Raw genomic sequence first — 11,813 nt, forward strand, 5'->3', positions numbered from 1 at the left:
CGGCGCCGCAGCCAATCCCGGCCGCCGCGGGGGCGCGAGACACAAACACCCCCCACCCCTCCCGCCTTGTTGCCGGGCAGCGCGTGGCTTGGCGGGGCGCGCGGCGGCCATGAGCGGGGTGCTGGACGTGCTGTGGGAGGACAGGGATGTTCGCTTCGACATCTCCCCGCAGTGAGTGGCCCGGCCCGGCCCGGCCCATCCCGGCCCGTTCCTGCCCGCAGCGGTGCTCTCGGGCCCGCCAGGGGCCAGTCATCAACGGGTGCCCGCGGGTTGAGGCCGGCCGCCATCTGGGGCGCGGTGGATGCCGGGAGCGCCTCCGTGTGGCGGCGCGGGGGGGGCGAGGTGGGGCGGGCGTTCGGAGCGGCCGGCCAGGGAGTTTGGGAGGTGGGAACTGGTCACCGTTTCCAGTGTGTACAAAGAAAACAAACAAACCAAAAGTTTGGACTGCGGGAACGGTGTGCTTTTCCCAGCCGAGCTTTTCTGGCACTGGGAAGTAGACTCGAAGCGAGTGGATGTGTCTGAGGGAACGGCGGCGCTCGCTGGTTACCAGGACTCGGTGTCCCTGCCGTGGCGTTGGCATCCTGAACTCAGGGAATGGGGCGCTGGCTCTGCAGTATCTCACGAAATTCCCCTCCTAATAATACATTTCGTTTTTGCCTTGCAGTCAAACTGAAGAGTTTTAGCTGTTTTTCACAATACAATAAAAATACAGAAGAAATTTACACTACATCTGTTGTTATTTAATTAAGTGGTTAGACCAGTTAAATAAAGCAAAATAGTAATAATATAAACTACAAACAAAAAAATTCCACAAAAAAAACAAAACAAAAAACCAAAAAAATCAAACCTCATCCTATGTGGAAAATTCTGAGCATTTCACATGTCCTTATATATCTTTCTTTTGCTGGCATCTATTATTTCATGAGCCTAGTTCCACTCCTTATAACCTAAAAGTACGTCAGGAGGTAACAAGCTCTATTCTCTAAAAGATCTGTGAATACAAGTTTGGGTTTTTTTTGCTTTCCCATTTCCACACACCTTCTCGCTATTTTAGGGCATATTTTGCTTGGTCACACTTGCTATGTAATTATTTATGTACTGCTATAATTTAATAGTAGAGGTATTACTGTTTTTCATCTGTGAGATGTAATAATCATTGCAAGTACATAAAGTTGATTTGTGTGCATTTGTGCATACCTGGATTTTTCATTGCATGATGCACTGAGAAGAAAACGGAGAAAGTGAAGTAGGGAAATAGAAATAGCCTTATTTTTGGAGGATTATTTTCCATCAGGTAATTTCTTTTTTCTCTTTTAGACAAATGAAAATGAGACCTGGAGAGGTCCTTATAGACTGCTTAGAGTCTGTTGAAGATACCAAAGGAAACAATGGAGACAGAGGTAACTCCAAACTCAGGGAAATAGTAAACTTTCTACTTTTTAACATGTGCAGGTTCATGGAAACCTGTCAGGTTTCCACTGAACTCAGTATCAAAGCTCTGTTGCACAGATCTGTCTTGGAGTGTTTTCAGATAGGATTTCTTGTTCAGAGTTATAGGAAGATGATAATCTTGTCTCAGAATTTGCTTAGAATTGAAAGCCTTGTAAGAATAATCCATAAACAGTGTGGTGATCTTCTGCTGTAATCCTCTTTAAGGCTTAATTTTCCCCTCCCAGGGTTAAACTGAATCAGTAAGGAATATGTAGTGGGCAAGGGCACAAAGCTGCCAGTGTGCTGAGGTGACCCTTCCTAGGTTGGATGTGCTGCTCCACAGGGTACAGAGTGGAGTAAATTTGCATATGATATAAAGGGGTGAGGTTATTCATGAAGGCAGCTGTGATAGTTAACTCACAGCCTTCCCCTTCTCTTCCCCAGAGCAATTCTGCACTGAGTGTGTCTGCATTTTTACTATCAGAGTGTAGATTGAAATCAGTAACTGTTCTTGGGTTGGTTTTGAGGAAATATTTGTATATATTAGAGGTTGTTTCGTTTGTTCCTTGATGGATTTTCTCTCCTAGCATTTAAAAAAAAAAAAGTGTTTAGTGATTTTTCTGGTGGGTTGTTCTGTGCTTTTCTTCTTTTTCCTATCAAGGGGAAGGAGTATCCTGGTGTTTCAAAGCTAGAGGTAAATATATCTCACAGAACAGAACATTTAATTTAATAGAAGTTACTCAGATTTTAAAATGTCTCCACCCTTTATCTCCAGGTAAACTGCTTGTGACAAATTTGCGGATCATATGGCGCTCCTTGTCCTTGCCCAGAGTCAATCTCTGTGAGTATCATCTCTGGTTTCCTTTGTGGTGGCATGCTATTCCTTCACAAAATATTGATTCCAGTACAGAATAGTAAAGTAAAAAAGTGAAGCACTCTGTTGCTCTCTAAAGTCTGAAATAAACTGTTACTAATTAATTTATTTATAACATAGGAACTGAGATAATAATTCGTAGCAAAATAGTAATATTCAATATTCAATGTTAATTTCTCAGAACAGAAGCTGAAGAGTAATTCAGTTTTCATTTGGTCTATGTGGGATTTGTTTTTCTAGAAAGAACCAAGAGTTTGAGTTTCTTGACATGTTGCTTTACTTGTAGCTCTTGTTGCCACCTGTTTATTCACATTCTGTATTTTCTTATTTATTCCCCACAAGTACCAGCCTTTCCAATTTTACTGTTGTAAGCTCTGAATTTTAACTGTATGAGTAGCTAGTGAGTCTACTTGTATTTAATTTAATGTGCTGAAACAGGGACAGGATGCAACTACTTTGTACCTAAATTATTTCCAGTGCTCAATGTGGAATCGTTTTCTTTGGAAATATTCAAAACTTGATTAGGCAGTACCCTAAGCAGCCGGACAGAGTTGGTCCTGCTTTTGTCTGGATAACCTCCCAAGGTCCTTTCCAGCTTACATTAGTCTTCAGTTTTGTAATAAGGGCCCAGACCATCAACCACAAGGTGTAATTCTCACAAATAGCAACCAAAGCTGTTCTGCAGAATTCATTATTGTATTTCGTAATTTTGACTATTATTTTTCTTGTTCTCAAAACAATTGTTTTTTTCTCCCCTAACTTTTAAGCTGTCGGTTACAACTGCGTTATAAATATAACAACAAGAACTGCCAACTCAGTAAGTTTCAAAAAAATACTTTTTAAAAAAATAAAACAAGCTGTAATTAGTTATTTATACTTACTGCAGTATATCAACAATAATCTGAAAGTTTACTTGCACTAACAGTAATAGAATAGTAATGAAAGTTGACTTTTAAAAGTTGAGTGTTTCACCTTTCTATAGGAGGGTGGTTTAGTTTTTTCTAAGGGAGTAAAACTCATGTAATCACACTGTTTGATGATTCTTCTTCCCTCTGGGTAAGTCAAGCACATGTTGGCTTATTTTGTCTAAATTTGACAAAGGTCTATAGTGGCACTAATTTTGTGCAAGAAAGCTCTCAAATACACAGCCTGCAAAACTATTTGTTTGGCTTGCTGCAAGACCAGCAGGGAGATTATGTAGATTCCCTAGGCAGCCACATGATTACAAACCCAAAAATACTGTTTCAGTCATGATATTGCAAATGCATAGCAGGACTTCATTAGTCCTAGCATTGGTGGAACTGCTAGTTTCTCAAAAAAAACCTGAGCTCCGTTGAAGACAGCAGTAGATCAATGGTAGAATCAGGATTAGACTTTAATATACACTATTTAAAACAATAATTTAGAAGATATCTGAGGATTATTTATTGCTTGTACAGTTGAGCTACTATATGGACAAAATGTAAAATTTTATTTTTTTTTCCTCACAGAAATTACGAGGGCAGACAGAAGCTCTGTATATACTGACTAAATGTAACAACACCCGGTTTGAGTTCATATTCACCAATGTTGTTCCTGGCAGTCCCAGACTCTTCACTTCAGTCATTGCTGTACACAGGTAGCCAACTCAGAATAGTGTTTGATCAGTGAATCAGATATCGGGCATTACAGTGCTGATGGACACAGTATGTAACTGCCCATATTTAACATTCAGAAAACTTTCCCAAAAGAGAACAATCTCTGTAAGGAAGGGAGAGAATGATTGCAGATTTTAATAGGTAACTGTACATAATGAAAACTGATGTGTATTCATACCAGTTACTGGTCACAGTTTATGCACCTTGTGTGTATAAACTATCTGAACAAATAAAAGTATAAAGGAGCTAATTTCAGCGTGCATTTTCTACCTACAATTTCTGTCTATAATAATTTCCCATAATTTCAGACCGTGTAATGGAAATGAAGAGTTAAATCCTAGTCAGAACTCTATCTGACCACAAAACAGTGTACACTTCCCACCTAAAGATAAGTCATCTGAATGAATGTGTGCATAATACATCACCATAGGTTTCCATTTATGAGCTGTGGAATACTGACATATGTATGTTGGATGTTTGTGACTTAACCGGCACTGAAAAATAAAGGATTCTTAATGTCTGTGCTATGCATAGCACGGGACCCAGAGGATATACTCCGCAATAGAGTCTAGGAGATGACAATCTTAAGGAAAACTATTTTAAGGAAAAGGAAGAAACAGTATAGAAATTAACAATACAGGAGATCAAAAGAGTTGTTAAAACCCCCTTTAATTTCATTAAGGAAAGCTGAAAAATAATGGATTATATTGACTTAGTTTTAATAGTACTCTCACCTCTGTGCAATGAGGGGATAAGAAAAGTTTGAAATATACAACATTTCATATCTGTGCTAAAACAGAGTAAAGATAATAAAAACCACTGAATTGTAATGTTTATTTTTGATTTTTTGCAGAGCTTATGAAACTTCTAAAATGTATCGTGATCTGAAGCTGAGAAGTGCATTGATTCAAAACAAGCAACTGAGATTGTTACCGCAAGAACAAATATATGATAAAGTCAATGGAGTTTGGAATTTGTCAAGTGACCAGGTACAGTGAAAAATCAGGCTACATTGACTACAGAAAAGTTAAAATGTTTCAGCTTTATGTAGCAATTGTAGTTTTGTACCCTCAAAGGAATTACCCTTAATTCAGTTCATCAGCTGATGCCTGCAGAGAAACTGATCCCATATATTTGCTACTCGGTACAACAACGTCTCTTTTTGGCAACCTGAATTCTATATGACTTGGCTAATATGCATTGAACTAGATATAAAGTTCCTGTTAAATAGGAACTTAAGTCTAATGCTGTGTATGGTCCTGAAAGAAAATAATGTTTCCAAAGTGCTCTGCTGATATCTGTATGTTTACGTGCAGCTTTGACTAAACTGTATTAAGACTACATTGTCTTTTGATTACTGGAAATCAAAAATAATGGAATAGGATTCTTTGTCTTAAAACAAGAAAAAATAAAGACTTTAAGATAAAAATAGGAAACATTATTTTACAGGGCATTAGTTGAAAGTATTTCCCAGAGCCATGAAACAAAACAGGAGCTGATATTTCTGTCTGTGCAGTTTTAGTCCAGAATGGAAATATGATCCATCCTGACAAGCTAAAAAGTTCTTTCCTCTACATTCCGTTGGCACAGATCTCCTCAATTACCCAAGTGTAACCCACATGCCATTATACTTACGCTATACCCCGGTTCCAGATCTGTACAGTTAAGAATGCTCTCAGATGCTTCATGTATTCCCATGAGGTTGGCTGTGCTGTGATTTGATCCTGCTTTGCTGCAGTAGTAGGTACTCCCAGCTATTTTCACTACTCAGGTTCTGTATCCTTTAAAGATTGGATCTTGCTTCCTTGCAATCAATAGATTTTGGTAGGAAAGAATCAGACTTTTGCTGAATTAAATATGAAGTTATACTTTGCTTGTGTTTGAATGGATAGCAGTAATCATCATGTTTGGAAAAAAAGGCTCTGTACTTAAAAGCAGTTCTAACATACCTTTTCTTTAATAGGGAAATTTGGGAACGTTTTTTATTACTAATGTGAGAATAGTTTGGCATGCAAATATGAATGACAGCTTTAATGTCAGCATACCATATCTACAAATTGTAAGTATCTTAAACCAGCCATTTTCATAATGAAATGGTATCTGTTCAAGTCTTCAGTTAAAACTCCCTGTGCACCAAAATTAATATTTCATATCTCACATTTAGGGAGTAATTTAGTCTTACCAGCATCAACCACAGGGTAGATTTTTTTTCTGTCCAGATCAGTTGGGGGCTTTCATGGGCAGGCACAGATGTTGAAAATGGCTTGTATTTCAAATTTTTGAAGTATTTATTGTGATGCTACATACACTGGCATTAACCATCTGTGAATGTGATCTTCAGAAATTTACTGTTACCGCTTCTGATAAAACACTTTTCCCTGAGGTTTCAGGGGTTCAGATTTGTTATGGTAAATGGGAGGGAATGCTGATAGCCAAGCTTCCAGAACTAGTAACTGTAGCTAGTACAGTGTAAAAAAAAAAAAACCAAACAAAACAAAAAAACAAAACAGAAGAGCTATTTATCAACTAATTACAGAATTTTTTAACAGAAAGTTTTTTACCTCTTTACCATTAGCGTTCAATAAAAATGAGAGACTCAAAGTTTGGCTTGGCACTTGTGATAGAGAGTTCTCAGCAGGTAAGAAGCTTTAAAAGCCTTTTTTTATTGATGACATTTTTATATACAATATTTCTCTAATTCTGAAATGTTATGGGACTACTTTTAAGGTACTTAGTGTGTTCCTTCTGTGGGGCCTTTTGAAAACTTTAAAAAAGTTCTCTTTGCACTGCTTAAAATATCTGTGTGTTAGGGTCAGTATGGCTATTGTGAGTTATGGTTTCTCTAAGCAAAACAGTAATAGGCCAGCATGACCAGTTAATAACTGTTAAATACACCATCTTCTGAAAGATTATCTTTGGGATCTCATTAATTCTATACTTAATTAAGACCACTCTTTTAAATATTTTTTCATTGTATCTGTGTATCTGGAAGCTTCTTTAATAATAACATCAAGACCTAACAGACTAACCATCTGCTGAGTAGCTCGAAACAAATCATTAATATCACTTCTGAATTTGTCTCACCCTTATTTGCTTGTGTTTTTCTGTATAAGAATTTTGTTCCCCTTTTATATAATGGGCTAAGAGTTAAAAGCTACTTTACTTCATAGAGAAACATTGTAATTTCTTTAATTTCATCCATGATCCAAGTGGTAGAATGAAAAAAGATAACACAAAAATAATGTATTTTCAGCAGGCTGAAAATTGCTATCATTAAACTGGAAATCACTGTCAAAGGGAAAAAGTTCTTTAAATAATAAGCAACACTAATAAACAGATGTTGTCTTTTTTTCTGTGTTACATAGAGTGGAGGATATGTACTTGGTTTTAAAATAGACCCTGTGGAGAAACTGCAAGAGGCAGTGAAAGAGATTAATTCACTTCACAAAGTTTATTCAGCTAACCCTATATTTGGAGTGGATTATGAAATGGAAGAAAAGGTACTCAATTTATTTAAAATTAGATACAACACTTTCTTAAGAGTAATAAAAATGTATTAAACATATTAGATATGTGGATTTACTTACTACAGTGTTTTAATTTGTAGCCTCAACCTCTTGAAGACGTAACAGTGGAGCAGGTTCAAGATGATGTGGAAATAGAAGCTGATGAACATACAGATGCTTTTGTGGTAAGCAGCTCCACAGAAAACAAAAAAATAAAATAATTCTTGCTTGGTTATTCAAATTTAAGCAATGTACAGCTGTGATCCTCTGTTAAAGATACGCTGCAACTGTAATTTCTATATTTAAACACATCTACGTGCCTTTTATTAAATATCCCTATTATTACAGGAATTTATTCTCTGTATGAATTTTTAACTTTAGAAGAAACTATTATTCAAAATAAATACTAGTAGATATTTAAAGGAATAGTTTTATGTAGTTTCTCAACACATTAAAATCAAGGAATAGCTTGAAAATCAGCAGTGTAATATGATCAGATACATTATATGAAAACAAGTCTTCCTTCTCTTGGAGCAGATTAATAGATGGTGATATCTATTAATCGATATTCATCTAAAATTCAAACTTAAAAGTTTTTTAGAAAGGCAGCAATAATTTTGTATTACTGTATGTCCCAGTATTTAAGAATTTCCAAAGTTACTGTGCAACCCAACAACACCTGACTGCATGATTGACTGTACAGGTAGACTGCACATATTTTCAAGTACTAGCCTTGACACATTGACAATTGATATGTTTTCTTACTAATCTCTGAAATTTGGTAAATTAGCAGGGCTAGCACCAATCTTATTTCCACTGTTTTTAATTTTGCTGTCATTTACTAACGCAGAGAAGCTCTTGTCTTTTCCTTTCCCTCTTTCCTCACTTTTTGCCTTTTTTTTAAATTTTTGCACATTTTTATTCAGTCTTCAACATATTTGAAGACACACGTCTTCCTTAAGTGAAGATCTGTTTGTTCTACTGGTGCCTTTGTCACCTGGATTAAATAATTGTGCTTTATATATTCTCAAACAAAAACTAGAGGCTGTAAATTATTAGAAAGTGGTTGCTGTAGGAGACATAAATCATCCAGGACCCAAGGAGTGGCTACACTTGACACTGTTCTGTAAGGTCTTGTGTGGCTTGAGAGCCAGCTGAGCAGGAAGACGCTTTCTTTCCTGCCCCTCACCAGTCCACAAGGGCAACTGAAGCAAGATTGGGCTCCTTTTGGTAAATAAGATCTAGAACCTGCTGGTCTAGAGATTTCTAGAGCTGTGGATATTTTCAGAGATCTGATATCCTGAACAGTTTGATTGTTGATTTCCACACACACAGGATGGGAAAGATGGTATCTCTTTCTCATATCTTTGAGTAGAAAAATTTGGTTAGTAATTCAGTTGTACTGTGTTCATTTCTTAGATTGAGTATGATGTTAACTGATTTTGATATAAATTTAAAGCTAGTTTTTGAAATTGAATAATGAATGCTGCTGCACAGGAAGCAGAAAATACCAGGATGCTGTCAGTTTGTCTTCATATTTACATTTTCTCCCCTATAAAGTGTTTGTCACTGTAACAAATGTAATATGAAAATGTTACCATTTAGAAATCTTTGTTTATTATGATGGAAAATTCCAAGATTGGTATTTAATGAAAAATGACATAATCACCAACTCCTGTTAGCACATTTCTGTATGTTATTTCAACATAGAATAAACTGTCATCTTGTTTACAAAACAAAAGTAAAAGCTGTAAGGACTTGATTGTTGCAGAAGACTTAATACAGTTTTGACCCCAAAGAATTATTAGCAGATTTGGTTTTTAGGCTTCTTTTTTTTTTCAAGGGTGCGAGTTCTTTTTTGCTTTCTTTTGCAGGCTTACTTTGCTGATGAAAACAAGGTAAGAACATCTTTCTTCTTACTGTCAAATTTATGCTGTTAAAATGGGATGATGAAATTAAAAAGTACCTTCTGCTTTATTTTGTTTTCTCTCATATCTCATGCATTCAAAAAAGCAACATGATCGGGAGCCTGTTTTTTCAGAGGAACTAGGACTTGCAGTAGAGAAGCTAAAGGATGGATTCACACTCCAAGGACTCTGGGAAGTAATGACCTGATTTAGATTGGCATGTGTTTGTTTCCTAAGCAGGAAAAGACTCTCAGTTTTTACTGGGCTTATGACATCTATAGAAGATAATTTAGAAATACTAGAATAGCAGAGAAAGAGTATGCCAAAGCTAGAGTGGGTGAATATTATATAATAAGCCCTCAGGATATGTAATATATTATATATTATGATATATAGTAAAAGAAGGATTATTCAAAAACCTTGTTTATGTAACAGCTTTGCATTTATCTGTTGTCTCTGTCAGTGTCAGAAGGGGAGGACAAGCTCCCTCTGGCACAAGGGGCGAGGCCCAGCAGCTGCAGAAGTGCTGTCCCCTGCAGGCCCCACCTGCTCCACCAGCCCCAGAGCCCTGCACCCCTGCCACAGCTGTGAGGGCCTGGGGAGTCCCACTCTGTCAGGCTGTCAGCACCTGGAGCCCTTCCCCACTGCGGGCATGGCAGCTGCCATTGTATTCCAGCTGCCAGGATGTAAAATGTCATGTGCCATGTTTTTAGACTGCTTTCTGACTGGCTGGCTGCGGAATTTGACACTCTGGTAACTCCAGGTGTTTTCAGGATTGTGGTTGGCAGGACCAGCCATCCCATCCTGTTTCTCCCCTTCCCTGACAACACAGTCCTCCATGGTGTTTCAGCCACTGTTTTATGGCCAGTAGCCACCATTTTTTTTACAACTTTATGGCCCCTGTGTTTACAAACTGCCCTACAATTGGCTGCCAGGACAGCCACTGTTTGCCATTTTACCCAGAACTACATCAGAAAAGGAAGCCTCCCCTTCCTCTGTCCGTGGAGACACCCTTTGAGACAGGGCAGTGCAAGGTGTGCAGTTTGATGCTGTATTTCAGGTGTTTGGGTATATAGAGTGCTGTACTTTCCCATAGACATAATAAAAATTATGTCTAAATCAAATTTCCATAGCTTGTTTAGTGTTGTGCAACACAGAAATATCATCATACACTGAACATTTTGTATCTAGGCATATTGGCTCTGTCATTGCAGCAGTGCTGTGTTACTGATAGCTTTAAGAAAAAGCAATACTGTTTCAAATAAAGGCTTTCATGTCTCATAATTTTCCTAGATGTTCAGCACATATAATTCCAAGTACTTAATTGTAATCCAGATATCCTCATACAGTTGTTGTTTGTGTTTGTTTGTTTTTGCTAAATCACTTTTTTAAAGAATGATCTAGAAAAAAACGCACAAACAAATAGCTTCTGTGTCTGTCATTAGACCTTTTATGATGTTATGTGTTATAGAGAAATGAGTCATTTATAGTTTAAAGGAAGACACAGCTGTTACGTTTTCTAGTGAGATAAGACCTTTGCGCTGTTTGCTATAAATGGAAAAAGTCAAATGAGCTCTCCTCTCAGCTGTTGTTTTAGCAGCTGACTGTTACAGTAAAGTAACTGTGGTGTGAATGGAATTGTCGTGTTTGCAGAAAATCTTTCAAGGTATATATTTTAATGGAATACTACCTATATTAAAAAGCAGTCATTATTTCAATAAACTTTGATAATGCTATACCTTGTTGTAGATCTTGTATTCAAATAGTTCTATTTTGATCCTATTTCCATTACATTCAAAGAACATTTTACCATATGGGTGGAGACTTTAATTTGAATTATTTTGAAAAGCAGAACTTTACCTGAATAACATATATTTTATGTTTAAACAATAGTGTTTGGTTTACAAATAAATACAACCAAATGGGTATTAAGAAGGAGCTCATAATTAATTTCAAGGTCCTATTATCAATATCTGAAGAAATTGAATATGAGATATTGTTATGTAAAAAAATATTCTTAGAGCATAGGCAATTCATTATAAGTTCTGGAGTATTTTAGTATCTTTATGACTGCAGCAATGACACGTATTAAGCAACTCTGAAGAAGTGAACAGTAGTTAAAACTGACAACTTGATTAATAATATTTCTATTTCAGAATATTTAGTAACTTGTATATGTACAGTCTTGCTCATAGCTGTGTCACTGAGGGTCAGATTCTGCTGTCCTTACTCATGTCAAATAATTTATTACATTGCACATAATCTTATTGATTCAATGTAGAGAATGATGGCAAAACCTGACCATAGTGACTAAGAGCAACAGTTGCTTCTTTCAGTCTTTGACAGCTGCAAGAGCAGCTCTGTTTTTCCAAACCATCCATCCTAAATTCCGACCTGTAAGGGTATGTACCTATATTTAGCTACCGAGATTAAGTTGCAGAGGCTTCAGGCAGGGCAA

At 37.0% G+C, this 11,813-nt stretch overlaps 1 protein-coding gene across 1 annotated transcript; it reads left to right on the plus strand.

Annotated features, from left to right (window-relative positions):
* Window positions 1-34: 34 nt before the first annotated feature.
* BBS5 (Bardet-Biedl syndrome 5) lies at window positions 35-11,091 on the plus strand. Its single transcript, XM_051787495.1, has 12 exons — window positions 35-171; window positions 1,318-1,400; window positions 2,207-2,272; window positions 3,073-3,122; window positions 3,796-3,923; window positions 4,796-4,931; window positions 5,906-6,001; window positions 6,518-6,580; window positions 7,308-7,442; window positions 7,550-7,633; window positions 9,323-9,346; window positions 9,462-11,091. Exons 1-12 carry the CDS (start codon window positions 110-112, stop codon window positions 9,561-9,563), a joined length of 1,029 nt encoding a protein of 342 aa, XP_051643455.1. The 5' UTR covers window positions 35-109; the 3' UTR covers window positions 9,564-11,091.
* Window positions 11,092-11,813: the final 722 nt, after the last annotated feature.

This window comes from Manacus candei, unplaced genomic scaffold, assembly GCF_025592945.1.
Source record: "Manacus candei isolate 608988 ecotype Guabito, Panama unplaced genomic scaffold, ASM2559294v1 h1tg000023l, whole genome shotgun sequence".
Lineage (NCBI taxonomy): Eukaryota > Metazoa > Chordata > Aves > Passeriformes > Pipridae > Manacus > Manacus candei.